Here is a 19,402-nt window from a genome sequence, read left to right on the forward strand (position 1 = left end):
CTTAAAGTGGTTGGAAACCTCAGACATGAAATGTCAACAAAGCATATTCCCTCTATAGTGTGTACTTGTCTCACTCCAAGTGTTATTTCTGTCTGCTGCCTTGTTCCTCTGCTATCAACATGAATCTCTTCTGACACGTTTTCCTGACACAAAGAGAAAAAAGGTGACAGGGGAGGGATCTCCAGCTTATTGACAGCCTTAGCCCTGTTCTTGTGTGCAGTGCAAAAGGAGTGTGTCCATTCCCTCCAATCCATTCCCACACGATCATTTTTCGTTTTAAAAAAATGCTCTAGCAAAGCACGGTGATGTACAACACGTATGACGGCACTATAAAGGGGAAGTTCCATTCGGATGACGCCACCCTTGGGGCTGCTTTAGCTGATTTCCTGTTAGTAAAAGAAGATTCACGCTTTTCTGTCTGTTACAGCGTGATGAATGTGCTTACTCCATTACGAATGGTAGTTTTACCAGAATGAGCGCTCCCGTCTCATAACTTGCTTCTGAGCATGCGCGGGTTTTTAACGTTGTTTTAGCCCACACACGATCATTTTTTTTCAACCCGAAAAACGACATAATTTAAAACGTTGTTAAAAAATGCAGCATGTTCGAAAAAAAAAATTGACTTTTTTCAGAACCCGAAAAACTATGTGAAGCCCACACACCATCATTTTAAATGACATTTTTTAAAAACGTTTTTTTCATGCCGAAAAATGATCGTGTGTACGTGGCATTTAGAGTTCTCCTGCCTAAACTCTACAGAGTGTAATTTTAGCTTTCCACCCCTTTTTTCTGACATTTAGACAAGCTTTAAAAATTCTGCACTTTTAACCACTTAAGACCTGGACCAAAATGCAGCTAAAGGACCCGGCCAGGTTTTGCGTTTCGGCACTGTGTCGCTTTAACAGACAATTGCGCGGTCGTGTGACGTGGCTCCCAAACAAAATTGGCGTCCTTTTTTTTCCCCACAAATATAGTTTTCTTTTGGTGGTATTTGATCACCTCTGCGTTTTTTATTTTTTGCGCTATAAACAAAAATAGAGCGACAATTTTGAAAAAAATGCAATATTTTTTACTTTTTGCTATAATAAATATTTCCTCAGTTTAGGCCGATACGTATTCTTCTACCTATTATTGGTAAAAAAAAATCGCAATAAGCGTTTATCGGTTGGTTTGCGCAAAATTTATAGCGTTTACAAAATAGGGGATAGTTTTATTGCATTTTTATTAATTTTTTTTTTTTTACTGCGACATTATGGAGGACACTTCGGACAATTTTGACACATTTTTGGGACCATTGTCATTTTCACAGCAAAAAATGCATTTAAAATGCATTGTTTACTGTGAAAATGACAGTTGCCGTTTGAGAGTTAACCACAGGGGGCCCTGATGGGGTTATATGTGACCTCATGTGTGTTTACAACTGTAGGGGGGGTGTGGCTGTAGGTGTGTTGTCACAGTGAAGAACACAGTGTAGTGATCAGGTATAGTGTCCAACACAGAACCATAAGATCCAATGTACTGAAGTCAGAGAGTAAATTAGGTTGTTTCCGCAGCAACTCACACCAGGTTCTCCAGAGAACGCATTTAATGGATATTCCAATAACATACAAAGTCCACAGACGATACAAGAATCCAACAGAGTATAATTCAGAATCCCATCTCCTCCTAGACCTGTGCAATGTTCATCATAGAGTGACAAGACAAGACTAGACTCTTTGAATGCCAGCTTGCCTGCTTCAAATATTGGACTCACACTGGAGGGGGGGGGGGGGGGGTCAACCAAATGTTCCCATTGAATGAACATCCCACAAGCCTAATTAACATTAATAAACACTTCCTTATGTAAGGAAGTACCAGGCCCCACACCTAGGTCGTCTTAGATAAGATTAACACATCAAAGAGTCCTTTTGACCACTAACCCCTTTGATGTGTAACCTTGAATGCCTGTATGTAAACCTATATATACTGTGCCTTTCATATACCACAATATTTTACAATACCTACATATCTATATTAATATTACAACATATTCCCCCACTTGAGTCGGTTCTAACTACTAGAACTGACTCATAAATCAAACATTAAATGTCATTATGGTTTGAGGTATTGGATGCTTTACAACGGCTCATATGAAATATTAAGTTCAGACTGGTTACATCTCTCTTCACCAACCTCTAAAATATCCCCATGAAACAGTTATTAGATAATATAACTTTAGACCATGACTGGAAAAGGATTCAGTAAACATTCGTGGCCAGTATAGCTGTTAGGCCTCATTTCAAAGATTGCTCCTTGTTTTGTAAATCACATCACGATCTTGAATATTGTGCAAAATCGAGCTGATGTCACCGTCCATTCTGACTTCACATCTCTCACCATCTCACTGAAAGTAAAGCTTGGTATGTTTTGGGAGGTCCAATCCACATAAGTCCAGGATTCTCTCATCTCCAGGCTCAAAGTTTTCATTTTTAAAGATGCTTTTACACAAACACCAGCAATTCTTGAAATTCTTCCATCTTCCATCTTTGTAGTAAGAAGAACCATTATTGTATCAGCAGTCCCTTTCAAGGTCAAAAAGGTTTGGATCCGGACCGGCAGTAACAATTCTGTGCTGCAAACTATTTTCTTGCACTTGACACCTTCAATCCTTCAAACCTTCAATATTCTGAATTTGTTGATTGCCAGCAGCAATTTGCTTTCGTAACGCGCTGTAGGCCGAACCCTTGTTGCCTTTAATAGAGCTGTTTTGTATCATTCAGTCCATAATTCCACAGAATGGTATGCCAACATACATATATATATATATTCCCCCATGCGACGGTATAGATATTATCAGCTTGACATCAGTGTTTATCAGATCTTCTGTGCAGACAAATCAGCAGTGGAAATTCTTGCCAGTATTTTTTATGAAGAGTAGAAAGGTCTCTTTCATCCATATGTGTCATAGCCTTCAGCATATTATAAATAACTGATTCAACAATGTTTCAAATCATGACTAGAGTGATGAATTTCACTCACCCCTCTTATAAATTTAGGAAAACCACCCAACCTACTATAATGTATGCTATGCCCAGCCATTTGTGCAACATCACCTCAGATGTAAATATATTGATATCAATATGCATTATTTCATATGTACAGATGTTATAAAATTATTCTAGATTTAAATGCTTTGCTCTGGTTTTAAGATTAAGTTCAAGAAATAAAACATAATAAAAAAGCAAAATATATTGGGGACAGGGAGAAAATGAAAAAAATAGGGCGTTGGGTAAGTCCATTGAAAATAAAATAAAAAAATGAAGAGAAAAAAAAAAATTTGAATGTTCAAAAAAAAAGTCCATTGCTTGATGAAAATTGAGAGAGTGTCCATGAATTCTTTATAATTTCTTGTATAGTGATATTGTCCATTCAGTGTCTCTCCCCCACTAGTCAACAATTACTCCTGCTTTTTACATGCAAATGCATATCTCCAGCAACGTACCTGAAAGACAAAAAACTCTCAGACAAAACTCATTAGCCAGGACCTTAAACAAAGAACTATTTACATGTTTACACTTTAAAGCTAATTCACCCCCACTGCTATAGAAGTGTCATTTTCATTCAAAAACAGATCTGTACCATTCAACTGTTCTAATAATGTGTAATATTCTATTTTCATCTTATCATACTCAATCTTCAGATGGTCATATTTCTGTTTTAACTGAGGAAATGGTATCCAGGTCCTTTTCTTATTATTATTTTGGTCAGCTCTGTTTATCATGTTAATATCACCAATGTTTGACCCAGAGTTTCCCCTTTTGTTGTGATCATTAGATATTATCTTCTGATCTTTCTGTTCAGTGTTTGTCCTAAACAATGTGGCCACATCAATTCTGACAGCTTGCTCATTTGACCTTCTCCATAAATGATCTGCTCTCAATAATACGTCTTTTAAATCATGAGGATTCGGGGTAACTAATAAAATATTTTGTTTGATATCTTCATGCAAAGCATCTAGAAACATACTGATATGTATCGAGCCTCCCCGCTCAAATGCAAGATTATTACCGACCAATAATTCCATAATAGTTTCTATCCTGTGCGACAATTCATAGGGAGATTCACCTACCATTTGTTGGACCTTCCCATGAATCGTAACATCGGAACGCACTCCGTACAGAACACATAATATTTCCAGTAATATGTCCCTTGTCCTCAGAGGCTGAAGACAGATCTGTTTGATTCTCAACCAGAGACTATTCCCTATAGAATGTTGCAAAACTCTTTCTACGTCAGATGGGTTGATATTGTACAAATCTATGACATTCTGCAAGTCACAAAACCATTTTAAAAATCTGTTTAAGTCATGGCAGGGAACCATTCCTATTTCTTTAAGAATTGCATCCAGTTCTTTTGGTTTCAAATGCTTCATTACAAGCTGAACTTCACCTGTATTGTTGTTGTTATTGTTATAAACCGTGGTGGTCACAGTGGGTGCGGCTGGCAATGAATTATCAGATTTAATATGAGGTTCTGTTTCATTTGATAGAAAGTTTTTATTTTGCTGCAGATTGCTTAATCCAAGATTTGATGCAAATCTGCATTCCTGAGATCTCTTCTCCAGTTCCATAATTCTTAATTTTAATCTCTCATTTTCCTCTGATAATTCATCACAACGTTTAGATTTCTCAAGCAAAGCTCCACCAATGGTAACTGCATGCAATTTTAAATTTACTGTTTCAGTCTCTGATTGGTTTTGTAACCTCTTACAAACCTTAAGGCTTTTATCAACTGCACTCTGTAACTGCGCAATTTCCTCAACTTTATCATTCAAAGAACTTTCCATTTTTAAACAGCAAGACAACAAGCCCTGCACAATACAACCTTTTCTTTTACTTTCTGAAATTTTGCTATCAAAAACACTTTCCTCTAAAAATTCCTTCATCATAGTCCACGTCTGCTTACATTTTTCTGGCATTTCATAAGGACCTCCATGACGCTTAATACATTTTAATACCCATCTGTTAACTTTATCAGAACTGACACTAGCTTCACACTGAGTAAGCATTTTGACTATAGTACTAATAATTTAAGATAAAGGAAATATTTTACTCACCGCATTTGAAGCTTCACCTTGCCAGTTCTGGTCTTCTAGTACACAGCAGTCTTTTCTTTCTTCAGTTTCCAGTCTCCAGAGAATAATTCTGGGGTTCCAAACTTGTATAGTCTTGTATATCAGACTCTCTTATGTCACAACTAGACATTAGAGGTCACAGCACAGCTCTTGGGTCTCCATCAGACTTCTGTCCAACTCACAGGATTTTTCGTCATCACCGACTTCTGTTACTAAGTCCTGAAAACGTGCTTCTGGTCACTTGAACGGCACCAATGTAGTGATCAGGTATAGTGTCCAACACAGAACCATAAGATCCAATGTACTGAAGTCAGAGAGTAAATTAGGTTGTTTCCGCAGCAACTCACACCAGGTTCTCCAGAGAACGCATTTAATGGATCTTCCAATAACATACAAAGTCCACAGACGATACAAGAATCCAACAGAGTATAATTCAGAATCCCATCTCCTCCTAGACCTGTGCAATGTTCATCATAGAGTGACAAGACAAGACTAGACTCTTTGAATGCCAGCTTGCCTGCTTCAAATATTGGACTCACACTGGAGGGGGGGGGGGGGGGGGGACAACCAAATGTTCCCATTGAATGAATATCCCACAAGCCTAATTAACATTAATAAACACTTCCTTATGTAAGGAAGTACCAGGCCCCACACCTAGGTCGTCTTAGATAAGATTAACACATCAAAGAGTCCTTTTGACCACTAACCCCTTTGATGTGTAACCTTGAATGCCTGTATGTAAACCTATATATACTGTGCCTTTCATATACCACAATATTTTACAATACCTACATATCTATATTAATATTACAACACACAGCTCTCCCCGTTCTTCAGCTCTGGGGACCGATCGCGGGACTCCAGCGGCGATCAGGTCCCGAGGTCCCGGTCACGGAGCTTCGGACCGGGTCGTGGGCGCGCGCCGGCGACCCACGGCTGGGTACTAGCACAGGACATACCTGTACGTCCTTGTGCCCAGCCGTGCCATTCTGCCGACGTAAATGTGCAGGAGGCGGTCCTTAAGTGGTTAATAGATGTAGAAAAGAGAAGGCAGCAGGTAGACAGGGCCAACTTTTGCAGGATGATTTGTTTGATCTCTGTGTATCGCCTGAGGCCAGTCACTGGGTACATGGAAGGGTTTACAACCACTCTGAGTTTAGCAGGGGTTAAAGTTTTACTAAACCCACAACAGTAAAATCAATCTGTATATGCAGTAAATCATGCTTGTTATACTCACTGTGGAACCTAAGGGGTTAATCATCCACATTGTGCAAAAAGGCTGTTTGACCCTGTCTTCTCTGATCCTCCTCTTCTTCCCGAGTCCCCAATATATCTCATGATACTACAGAGCTAGGGGACAAGCTGCACATGCTCAGTTTGGTGTGTATTGTTAGATAGTTCTGTTTGTTTCTTGGGAGGGTGCATGTGATCAGCACAGGGCCAATCAGCACTGTCCAGAAAGAGGTTCAGGGGTCCTGCATCCTCATAGGACAATCGTGGAAGAATGAAAACTCCTCCTACAAGCTTTAACCAGATACTGATAGAAGTCACAAGACTGCTATATACTGCTGATGAGAAAGGGTATTTAGCAGTTTATATTTACTAAAATGATTGCATTTCCATGTTCTGTGTACTGTGGGAGACCAGATATAGTGAATGCAGGGTCCCGGGATTAGTAACACTTTAGATTCTGTAATGCTGTCAAAGAGTAAATCAAATTAATAAAGAAATAGGGCAACAGCAATCTATAGAAAAGCTCAATGGAGGCAACCTCAATTCTTTTTCACTGCTGTAAATGGTAGAGGGTAAACTATTTCTACTAAAATAATTGCATTTCCACATTCTGTGTACTGTGGGAGACCAGATATAGTGAATGCAGGGTCCTGGGTTTAGTAACACATTGGCAGCTGCAACAGTCACAAGGATCCATCTCTCTCTCTCTTGTCTGTACTCTGTGTCCCCAAGGCTTGCATGTCTCCTTCAGACTCCTTTCTAGAGCTCCCAGATACGATCCTCAGTGGCACCCCTCTTTTGGCTCCCAATAACTTGTAGAAGGATGCCCCCCCCCAGCTGAGCACAGGTGGAGCCTCGATGAACAGGCTTGATCCTTGGCACAACAGCCAGGAAGGGCAGGCAGCCCTGGGAATAGGCTCTCTGTAGCTATAAACTTTTTATGCACTCCCCAACCACTATCTGGGCACACCTTCTTAGGGATTGGCTGGAGCTACAGAAACAGGGGAAAGCTGTCAAACGTGCAGTCTAAAGTATTCACACTCTGCTCTGTTGAATACAAGAGACACAGCACTAAGTTCGGCCATACATTATACAATTCTCTTGTACAACTTTCCCAAAAAAATAGATTTACCAAAAACATATAATATGAGAGGAAAGAGGAAAAATCTAAACAACACTTTCAACTTGTATCCAGTCAAGCAGGCCTTTGCAATACATAGTTTAAATTAAATCTAAAATAAATTGTACATAAGTTGTACAATAAAATTGCATAATGTATGATCAGCTTTAATTTTCCCAGTCAGAAGAGTTAACCTGATAATGAAACACAATCTACTAATTTTAGATTTTAGCTTAATGACCCTCAGATTTGCAGATCTCTGTAACTCTGATAATGGAAAGATGCCACAATGCGGGGGGACATGGATGGCTTGTCACTGTCTTATTAATATATTGTGGACGTTGTTTACCACGGAGGAAGTGCTGACTCTTCATCCATTCTCTGTGCTCTTGTGCCTTTTTATTTTGAGCAAAATTACATTCCTAAAGCTGAACTCCAGCCTTACCTTCAGTCTTGTTGTCTTCACTCACAGCTGTACAGACTCCTCATCCTTTACTACAATGACTAATGCCCTGTACACATGATTGGTTCGTCTGATGAAAACGAACCGATGGATTTTTTCATCAGATATCCGATGAAGCTGACTTTCATCAGTCTTGCCTACACACCATCGGTTAAAAATCCGATCGTGTCCAACGTGGTGACATAAAATACGACGTGCTGAGAAAAATGAAGTTCAATGCTTCCGAGCATGCGTCGACTTGATTCTGAGCATGCGTGGATTTTTGACCGATGGATTTCCCCACAGACGATCGTTTTTTCTATCGGTTTTTTAACCATACGAAAATTTTTAAACAGATTCTATTTTTTTTTTCTCCGATGGGAAAAAACTGATGGGGCCCACACACGATCGGTTCGTCCGATGAAAACGGTCCATCGGTCCTTTGATTTCTCACAATGCGCATTAGAAGCTGCCACATGTCAGGTAGAGCCCACCTCATTTCCTGGCCAGAGGACATCCAGCATCATCTAGCCATTTCCTCCTCTGCCTTGCTGTCCCTGGCTTGCTCCTCTCATTCGTTAGATTTCAGTTCTTTAAATTTTCCAAATACAAGCGCTCAGCATTACATGTGGGTATTACCTAGGATGATCTGCATGCAAGAAAATAGCCTTTTCTGCAGACTGACACTCAACCATCAAGGCGCTTTGGTGTTTGCATATATAAAGAGGTGCAGTTAGCTAGTCTGCCACTAGGTGGCTCAGTCCCAGAATAGTGCTGGTAACAGGGAATATTGTAATCAGGTGCTAGGTCCCTTTTAATTAGAGCCTTCCTGTAGTGCAGTCACGGGTAAGTCAGTGCCCATATATAACCCAGGTTTGGAGGAGCCTTAGTGCAGTTGGGGCATGGGAGTCAGAGACCCCACCATTAGGCAGATGTAGTTAGCAAGTGGAGGCCCTGGACAGGGCTGGAGGTCAAACCTGTACCCAGAACAGTTTTTTTTCAAAAGCACATGATTAGAGCCAGAGGCTCTAATTGGCATCAAAAAAGGTGGGCTCATGGCGCAGAGCACTGCGCCCCGAGCCCACCCACCTGTGTGACATTCGCAAATTAATATTCGCTATTGTCTTCTTGATTCTCCTCCCGGCCAATTAGCGTCTCCTCCACCAAGGCGGAGGAGATGCAGGGGAAGCAGCCAAGGAGGAGGAGACGCAGGGAGGATCCGAAGCTGCATGCAAACTAGATAGGGTAAGTGCAGGGCTGGTGGACAGATGGACGAGTGAGCGATGGGGGGGGGTTGTTTGGTTTTGGCGGGTGATTTCTTTGCCGCTCCGCAAAATGGAGTACCAGCCTCCACTGACGTACAAACGATCAAAGCTGTTCTAAAAGTAATTGAGCGGCTAATTGGTTTTCCTTTGTACATTCAGGACTATACTTTTGTAGAGGCGTCCCTGTTTTAGTACCAGTTCACCTTCTCTTTAAAAGGGGTGCCCTCACCCTGAAGCAATAGTTCAGATTTAGTGTCCTGTACTGTAAGTTGTTTGGAGTATCCCTAGGCTCGCCCTCACCCTATCCCAATTCTCTAAGTAAATAAAAACCACGAGAAGACGTGTAACCTGTTCTCTGACTCGAGTCACTGTGAAATACTGTGTGCCTGGCTGCTGTGTGCCTATCAGGGAATGGAACCTGGGATCCAAACTGCCAGCCAGTCCTGGGTCTGCGCTACACATTCTTACGTTGGTCTAGCTTGGACCAATAAGTATACAAGTACCCTACCTGTGGGATCTTTTTGTAAGCTGGAAATCACTGTAGTAGACACTGCTATGATCCAATGATCTTACTCCAGGTTCTGTGCCGAGTGGCTGGCTTGATGCATTCTGAATACAGGAGGTTGCCCAGTTCACACTGGTGCCATACAGGGAACACTTCTCGTTTTATCAATAAATGTAAAGGGTTCTCTGATAAACCACTTGCCGACCGCGCTATATCTGAATGACGTCATATGAAGGCCTCCCGTGATCGCACCTGCCACATGCCCGCTACAGCACACGGGCGGCACGCTGATCACAGATTGAGGTAAAGAGCCAATCAGTGTCTCTTTACCACGTGATCTGCTGTGTCCAATCACAGCTGATCACAATGTAAACAGAAGCCAGTTATCGGCATTCCTTTCCTCATGCTGACAGCATGAGGAAGGGAGAACAAGCCGATAACTGGCTTCTGTAAAAGGGACATGTACACTGATAACAGTGCCCACCAGTGCTGCCAATCTGTGCCCACCAGTGCTGCCAATCTGTGCCCACCAGTGCTGCCAATCTGTGACCATTAGTCCCTCCTCATCAGTGTCACCTATCAGTGCCGCCTACCAGTGACATGGATGAGTTGAGTTTGGGGTGAAGGAACTTAACTGGCCTGCACAGAGTCCTGATAGAACACCTTTGGGATGAATTGGAGCGGAGACTGCAAGCCAGACCTTCTCATCCATTATTAGTGCCTGACCTCACAAACACCTTTCTGGAAGAATGATAAAACATTCCCATAGACACACTCCTAAACCTTGTGGACAGTCTTCCCAGAAGAATTTAAGTTTAACTCAATATTGAACCCTACGGACTAAGACTGGGATGCAACTAAAGTTTATGTGCGTGTAAAGGCAGGTGTCCCAATACTTTTGGTAAAATAGTGTACAGTAGTTACATAGTTTAACCAATAGCAAAAAAAAATGTTTTTTCTTCTGTAACCTAACTATGTACCAATGTAATACACCAGATTTGACATTTGTGTTTTATTTCCCAGATTCTGAATATCTTCACCGCTCTAGAGAAAATAATTTACTTCTCATCAACGTTGACACTGGAGAGTCAAAACCAATCATTTCAAACACCACATTTGTATGTATCATCCACAAAAGAATCCAGTAATTTATGAATAAGACTGCAGAGTTAAGGCCAATCAAATAAAGACTTTTAGAATCAGAGTTTTGATAGTAAAACTGGCCATACACCAGTAGATTTTTAACATTACTATAAACCGTCATATGAAATTTTAGAAAAACTGTCGTGCATTCAATGGCTTAATGAATGTTCTTCAAAAGTTCTTCTGAACTGTCTATACCAAACAAAAACTACCTACACTGTTAGGAATTTGTTTAAGAATTTTTTTTTTACGGTGGTCGAAAACAGTTGCTGAAATTTTACTAGTGTATAGCCAGCGGTTGTAAAGTTCATATACCCAGTGAAGTGCTTGGCTGCATCTTTTATCATTAAAAAGCAGCTCCAGTTAAAGAGAAACTTTAGAAATGTCGTGGGTGGGTGGTCTTGCATACAAAGAAAAGCACAATCCCCAAAGGTGCAACTAATGGAAAAAATAAGGTCTTCCTGAGACTCCCGATGGGAGAGACACAGGGAAAATAGGGGGTTTTAGCGTGCCAAAAAGCAAGAAAAAATGCAATAATATACAACCATAAAAAATAACAAAATCGACAATGTTTATTAAACACCATTAAAGTCTAGAAGAAAATATCTAAAAGCATGTAATACATGCTACCAGGCTTGTTATACATTCAACAAAGCATTTGAAGAAAAACAGAGGGTAATGGGATTGACACGTTTCGCCCGAGATAGGCTTCTTTAGGATACTCTTCGTGTGTATAGCTATTATGCCCACATTTTTAAGCAAGGAAAATGCAGGTAGATAGAAATATTCAGCTGTATGTGCAAACCTCATTTTTATAATTTGGACTTATAAAGAGAGAGGTAGTCTCATGTAAACACCAATGGTTGGAGTACAAGGAATAACAGACAACCGGAATCATCCCAGAAAAGGCTGTGCCATAACTCATGAAGGTGCCAGCTGGGTACGAGAGGGAGCGAAAAGGCCCATATATAAGGCCAGTACCATGAGCACAGAGGGTGTTAACAGCCTGGTCAGGTGTGTAAAGGTAACAGCATGTGGAGGAACTTTACTCTAGAATAAAAAATGATAATAAAAGCCAGACACTTCAATTTCTGTAGCTGCTGACTTTTATTAAACATGCACTTACTAGCCCAGGGATCCAGCGCTGTCCTCACCTAGGCTGGTGGTTTGCCGGTCTTCAGGTCCCCGATGCCACCATCTTGGATGTGGGAAGCCAGATGTGACTTCCAGGTGCAGCCGACTTCCCACTGTGCATGCACAAGCATGTTTTGCTTTCTCAATGGACCTACAGCCCCCTGGAACCTGTGACATGTCCTAGGAGGTTTGAGGCGGGGGGGGGGGGGGTAAACTTGAGTAGGTGATCGGAGCTGAAGTAGGAGCGGGTAAAAAAAAAAATGTCACAGCAATCCAAAATGTGATTTTGTAAATTGAAATTTTGGTATGATTATTCTCATGAGATAAAAAAATATTACATAATACATATGTATACTGAATTTCTTTCTTTGCCCAGTCTACTGTTATATTTAGATGTCGTTGATGTTCCTTTAACACGTTGTTTCATTTCTTCTCTTCTCAGAATAACAACAATGGATCTTACTATGACCTGTCTCCAGACAAGAAATATGCCCTACTGCAGTACAGCTATGCGAAGGTAATATGGCCATGTGTTTCACTTGTGGTCTCATGGAACATAGAATATGCAGTGCCAGGAGGGTCATCCAGCGCCCAGGGCTAAAATGTGGAACTGTGCCACCCTCTTCTAATGCTAATGCAAGGTATAGATGGACAGATCACCCTGCCTGCTCTGGCACACCCATTCAACATAATTTCCTATTCCCTGTGTTCCAGTTGCCCATAGTTGGCATGGAGGGTACACTGTATCAGAGGTGTAACTAGAACCTTCATGGTCCCAGTGCAAGAACCGTTAAGGACTGATCCTGAGGCCCTTTACTCCCATCACGGGACCCTTTATTACGGTTCCACAGCAGGACCCTTTCACATGTTCTGCAGCACAATGGCAGAACTTCAGGGCAACCTTTGCAACCCTGGTAGTTCCATCACTGCTGTATATGTGTAGCCATTTACTTGCCTTCTAGCAGCTGGGGGTGGGCGGTTTCTCATGCATGGTGTGTTTTTCATGTCAGCTATGGGTGGTTCGGGTGAGTGTGGTCATGTTGGAGCGTTGTGTGTAAGCAGAATCTGTTACAGCAGGCAGCAAACAATGGGATGGACACAGCTCACTAGTTGCCACCATCAAACTGGAACATGTATGCACTGGTGTACTTCCCAAGCAGCACCCCCCCCCCTTTGCGTTGCGCCCAGGTTGGCTGTCTCTCCTGCCCGCCTTCTCCATTCCTTGTTCCGACCCTTGGTTTATACGTTCCAGGCAAACCCTGAAAATGTGAAACACTACATAGTCTGGAATCAAGCTTTCAATACATAGCCTATTTATATAGTGCAGACATAAAGCTTACAAGGCTTGGAATAATCACTTGCCGACCACAAAACTAATATGTAATGAATGGACCTTAATGCCCACATCTTACATATATCTGTCCAAGGTTGAGGTTTCTCTGTTGGGAGCCTGCTTACTGCACGCTCCCAACAAATTGAGGTAGCTGTCATGGGCTGATACTGGTCTCTAGGTATGATTGGGATCCAGCAGGATGGACACCCGATTATGGAATTACTGTCAGAGCCAATACAATGATCATGTGATTGAGTAGGCCATCCCGCCCCTCTGCCTAAACCAAGTTGGACGGTAAGCAGGGGTTAAAGGGGTTGTAAAGGTTCATCTTTTATTTTCTAAATAGGTTCCTTATAGCTAGTGCATTGTTGGTTAACTTACCTTTTCCCTCGATTTCCCTTCTAAATTTTTGTCTTCTTTGTTTGAATTTCTCACTTCCTGTTTCTCCTCAGTAAGCTTTCCACCATCATCTGAGCGGTGGAAAGTCATTTATAACAGCTTATTGAACACCTTACTGAGGAGGAACACAAAGTGAGAAATTCAGACAAAGAAAACAAAGAAAAAAAAAACATTTAGAAGGGAAATCAAAGGAAAAGGTAAGTGAACCAACAATGCACTAGCTTAACCACTTCCCGATGGCCGTACGACTTTGTTCGGCCGCAGGGTGGCTCTACTTCTTACTTTTTACGTAATCGGCTCCTCCTGGCCACTGGGGGGCCGCATCACTGAGATGCCGATGCGCGTGCCTGGCGGCCGCGATGTCCACCAGGCACCCGCGGTTACAGAGAGAAAGACATGGATCTGTGTGTGTAAACACACAGATCCATGTCCTGTCAGTGAGATAGGAGACCGATCTGTGTCCCTTGTACATAGGGACACAGATCGGTCACCTCCCCCAGTCAGTCCCCCCCCCACACACAGTTGGAACACTATGCTGGGTACACATTTAACCCCTCCCTCACCCCCTAGTGTTAACCCCTTCAATGCCAGTCACATTTATACAGTAATTAGTGCATATTTATAGCACTGATCGCAGTATAAATGTGAATGGTGCCAAAAATGTGTCAAAAGTGTCCGATGTGTCCGCCATAATGTCTCAGTCCCAATAAAAATCGCAGATCGCTGCCATTACTAGTAAAAAAAAATTATAAAAATAAAAATGTTGTCCCCTATTTTGTAGGCGCTATAACTTTTGCGCAAACCAGTCGCTTATTGCGATTTTTTTTTTTCCAAAAACATGTAGAATACATATCGGCCTAGACTGAGAAAAAACAAAAATTTAAAAAAATTGGGCTATTTATTATAGCAACAAGTAAAAAAATATATATATTTTTTTAAATTGTCGCTCTTTTTTTGTTTATAGCGCAAAAAATAAAAAACGCAGAGGTGATCAAATACCACCAAAAGAAAGCTCTATTTGTGGGGAAAAAAGGATGTCAATTTTGTTTGGAAGCCACTTCGCACGACCGCGCAATTGTCAGTTAAAGCGACGCAGTGCCGGAAGCTAAAATTTCACCTGGTCAGGAGGGGGGTATATGTGCCCAGTAAGCAAGTGGTTAAAGGAACCTATTTAGAACATAAAAAACAAACCTTTACAACCTCTTTAAGCTTAGAAAGTCTCCTTTTCTGACTGGCTGACATTATTTTGTTTCTTTCTATTGGTCAGCCAAATGAATGTACAGTATAGGTTTCAAATTTATCAATTGAATTGTCATTGACTACATTTAAGGTTCAGGATTTGGTACTAAAGCAATCCGCTAGTGTGATAAAAAATTAGCCATGAATCTAAGATCTCACATATGAAAAATGTAATGGCATTCTAGCTGGAACATAATGTACACTTTCTGGCTATTATTCTTAGTTTTGTGTGTTTATGTCATTTTATTTCTGCTAACAGTTATGGAGACACTCGAATACAGCTTCATACAGAATAATTAATGTAGAATCTCAGTAAGTACTCCAGTTTTTTTATTAATCTGTTTAGCTGTTTGTAAAACATTTTTTTATTACTTGTCTACAGCATATGTATTTATAACTGTTTTATAGCTGCTTGACCAGGCAATAGAACATCCATTTAAAAAGTGTTCCTCCTTTTAAAACTACCAACAAAAAAAGAAGCAAAGCTTTGGGTTCCCCTTAAGATACATACCAGACCCAAAGGGCCTGGTATGGACTGGGGGGGACGCCACTTTTTTTTTTTTCTTTAGAAATTTCAGTTTTGCTACAGCGTGATCTATATATGCTACAATGCACCACTTTACAGGCAGACTAAGGGGACCCCCCAGGCACTATATTTAAAGGAATTTTTGATTTTTATTACTGCACTTTAAGCATAATTAAAATCGCTGCTCCTGAAAAAACAATTGTTTTAAAAAAAAATAACATTGTCCCCCAGGGCAGTACCCGAACTCCCATACCCCTTTTATGGCCAATTACTTGCATATAAACCTTCAAAATGAGCTCTTTTGATTTTTCCTGTTTGGCTCCCGTAGATTTCAATGGTGTTTGTTGTTCAGGTTAGAAAGGGGGTGTTTGGCCTATGTCTACTAAGTAATAGACTTATATATGTGTGACTTCCTGGTTATATGTGGGCTCTTTTTACTGTCCCTGGTCTGCATGTAGCACAATTTAAAAAACTGTTTCTACTTTCTTGATCCCTATGCCAGCCTTCCAATGATGTTGCACCTCTTCACACAATATTATAATAGTACACATGTGCTACATGAAACATATTTTGCCATCCTCCTCAGTCCTTGCATTCACCATACAACATTACATTCATTTGTTAAAAAAAAAAAATCTCCGGGGGAAATGTATTTGTTCCCCCCCAACAGATGAGTTGCATGCAACTATGAGGCTCTTAAATTACGCATGTACTGTATAGTAAAATAATTTGGGAATGGGATGTCCCTGAAGGCTCTAGTGATGCAGTCACTGTAGATCCGAGGGAGACATGCAAGGAAAAGAAAAAACAGCATTTTAGCTTGCACACGATTGGATGATAAAGTCAGCAGAGCTTCCCCTCATTTCAGATCTACCCCTCAGATTTACAGTGACTTCACTTCCAGGTGCACTTGTAGTGCAAAGTGGATTTGCCTTTCATAAATAACCCTCCTTGTCTTCATCAATATGGGGGTAAGGTAGTTTCCCCCTGTGGCAAAATCTAAATTAAAGGGTTATTTTTTTTACCCTGAATTTGTTTCTTTAAATAATTTGTATCTGTTTCTAACATGATCTGTCCTTTTTCTCATTTTATTATCAAGATTTCCATAAAAATGTACAGGAGTAACAGATGATAATCACCCCATGTCATAAAGCCACAAACAAGAGGCCATAAAGTGTTAATTGCTGTGATTACATGTGTGACATCTCATTAACGTTTTGAAAAATGGGCTTTCACCGTCACTTACAAAGATTGCTTGGTAGGGCATATTCCATATTCAGAACGTCATCACTCAACCAGCACCTTCCTGTTTTCTTTCCTAGATCTCTTATCGCTGAACTACCTCAAAATATTCAATATATTACATGGTCTCCTGTTGGCCATAAACTAGTAAGTCCATTCCCCAGTTACTTGTTCTGCACATGAACTCACTTGTCTGAGGCCAGCTATGTAACTAAGCTTTTATTGAGAGTCTAATGTACTAACCGGGTTCAAAGGCTAAAAGAGTATAGATGTAGAGTTCAAGCACACTTATGCAGTAGAGCTGTTTCATACTCTTATGCCCGGTACACACGATCGGTTCGTCTGATGAAAACGGACCGATGGACCGTTTTCATCGGACGAACCGATCGTGTGTGGGCCCCATCAGTTTTTTTCCCATCAATGAAAGAAAAATAGAACCTGTTTTAAAATTTTCGTATGGTTAAAAAACCGATAGAAAAAAACGATCGTCTGTGGGGAAATCCATCGGTCAAAAATCCACGCATGCTCAGAATCAAGTCGACGCATTATGAAAAAAAAATGCAACAATTTTCAGTTGGGTAAAAAATCACTTATGGGTCTAGTTATAGAAAAAAAAAATCTAAGTATTTGCACAGCCATCATCACTTCTCCCTGTACTGTGTCTAATATATCTATTCCCTATAATTGTCAACTCCAGTGGCCATAATGCAATTGACGATCATAGGAAATACAATAGTAGACACATTACAGGGCTAACTCATGATGACTGTGCAAATTCTTAGGTTCTCAAGGAGATTTCTCAACCAATTGAAAATTCTCTGTGTTTGATGTCGTAGCTCACCAGTCTATAAGGGATTATGATCAGTTGGGCAAGTCCAATAACTACTGTGATAAGTCATCCCTGTTCCCTTTTCTCCCCTCCCCTGTCCTTAACCTGGCTCATAGAGTCTACATTGCAAGCTTGGCTAAGCCAACCTAGTATGTTTGTGAGCTGCTCTGTCATTCTATTTGCCCCAACATATGTATATGTCCTCTTAGGCCTCGTACACACGACCGAGAAACTCAACGGGCGAAACACATTGTTTTGCTCGTCGAGTTCCTTGTTAGGCTGTCGAGGATCTCGACGAGCCAAATTTCTCCATTGCCGTAGAGGAAAAGGAAGACAAGCTCTCTTTTTGGCTTGACGAGATCCTCGACAGTTTCCTCGTCGAAAAGTGTACACACGACCGGTTTCTTCGGCAAAAAAAAAAAAAACCAGCAAGTTTCTTGTTGTTTTTTGCCGAGAAACTCGGTCGTGTGTACGAAGATTCAAAGATTATCTAAACCCAAGAAGAAACATGATCTATATTGCAGCTTACCAATCCTTAGATGTAATAACAGCATTTGTTTCTTTTTTGAGGCATGTTTTCTTTATTTTCATTTCATGATTCTGCCACTAACATACTTCCTGTTCTAGGGTGACAACAATCACTACACTGATTCTTTTAGGAACAGTGTTGTCACTATTAAACAGGAAGTATTTTAGGACCACAGATTACCTGCCTGTCTCTTCCTCTATATAACATTGGGGAATGTGTTCTATAGTCCATAGAGAGAACAGTTTTAACTGATAAAAGTCTAGCACAAGCAGATAAAGGAAATTATCCATTCCCAAGAATTTTGGCCAGATCAGGTAACTTTTTTGCACTTATCAAACAGATATAACAAACACTTTCAAGGGAATACATTTAACCATTTTACGATCACACTATAGCCAAATGATGGCTACAGCGCAGTCGTCTAGTTTTGGAAGGGCGTCTATTGACATCCTTCCAAAACCCTCCCCCCTGTTACGCCCTTCCGGTCCGCATCGGGCATGCTCTGTGATCCACATTTCGAGGTTAAGGGCCAATGTGATCAGCTGTGTCCAATCACAGCTCGTCACATTTAAACAATCATGTGCAAGCAAGCATACGGTAAATGCTGTGTTTTTTTTTTTAATTCCTTGCATGTGATTTGATATTCTTTACGAAGTGAAGCTTTTCCTCATTTACTAAGCTCTGGAGCAACTGCACTTGTAGAGTGCAACTGCATTTTGCAAAGTGCACAGTCTATTTGCCTTTAGTAAATCATCCCCTAACTGTCCATCCTGTGACAGGGGACATTTACACATTTGCCCTGATTAACAGTGCAGCCCATCAGTGACATCAGTGCAGGATATCAGTGCCCATCAGTTTTGCCTCATCGGTGCAGCTTATCAGTGCCACTGCATCAGTGCCCATCAGTGCAGCGTGTGAGTTCCTCCTCATCAGTGCAACCAATTAGTGCCCATCAGTGCAGCCCTTTATCAGCGCATATTAGTTAAGAAGAAAAATTACTTATTATTTAATTACTTATTTACTTATTTGCAAAAAGTAGCATAGGGGAGATTGGCAAGGGTCACTAAGAACTAAAAATAGAACAAATTGGTAGATTTTGAAAAGTTCTGTCAAACATCTTTTTTCATGCAGAACACAAATTGCTACATTATTACAACAGCCTTGTAAGTTGGTTATGTATCTTTCACAATCCTAGGTATATGTTTTGGAAAACAACATTTACATAAGGAATGCTCCAGAGGAGGGGAGTGTCCAAATTACCACCAATGGAGAGCACAACAAGATCTTAAATGGCATACCAGATTGGGTGTATGAAGGTAATCATGATTCTGTGTTTTAAAGAACTCCAGA

At 40.8% G+C, this 19,402-nt stretch overlaps 1 protein-coding gene across 2 annotated transcripts in view; it reads left to right on the forward strand.

The window, feature by feature from the left end:
* Nucleotides 1–19,402, forward strand: part of LOC120944071 (dipeptidyl peptidase 4-like) — a 156,344-nt gene that overhangs the window by 86,729 nt on the left and 50,213 nt on the right. For both annotated transcript variants that reach the window (XM_040357863.1, XM_040357862.1), the window contains 5 exons: nt 10,702–10,796; nt 12,398–12,472; nt 15,186–15,238; nt 16,775–16,841; nt 19,248–19,368. In XM_040357863.1, coding sequence (XP_040213797.1) covers nt 10,702–10,796; nt 12,398–12,472; nt 15,186–15,238; nt 16,775–16,841; nt 19,248–19,368 — 411 coding nt within the window. The remainder of the gene's footprint in view (nt 1–10,701; nt 10,797–12,397; nt 12,473–15,185; nt 15,239–16,774; nt 16,842–19,247; nt 19,369–19,402) is intronic.

Source organism: Rana temporaria, chromosome 6 (genome assembly GCF_905171775.1).
Source record: "Rana temporaria chromosome 6, aRanTem1.1, whole genome shotgun sequence".
In the NCBI taxonomy this organism is placed as follows: domain Eukaryota; kingdom Metazoa; phylum Chordata; class Amphibia; order Anura; family Ranidae; genus Rana; species Rana temporaria.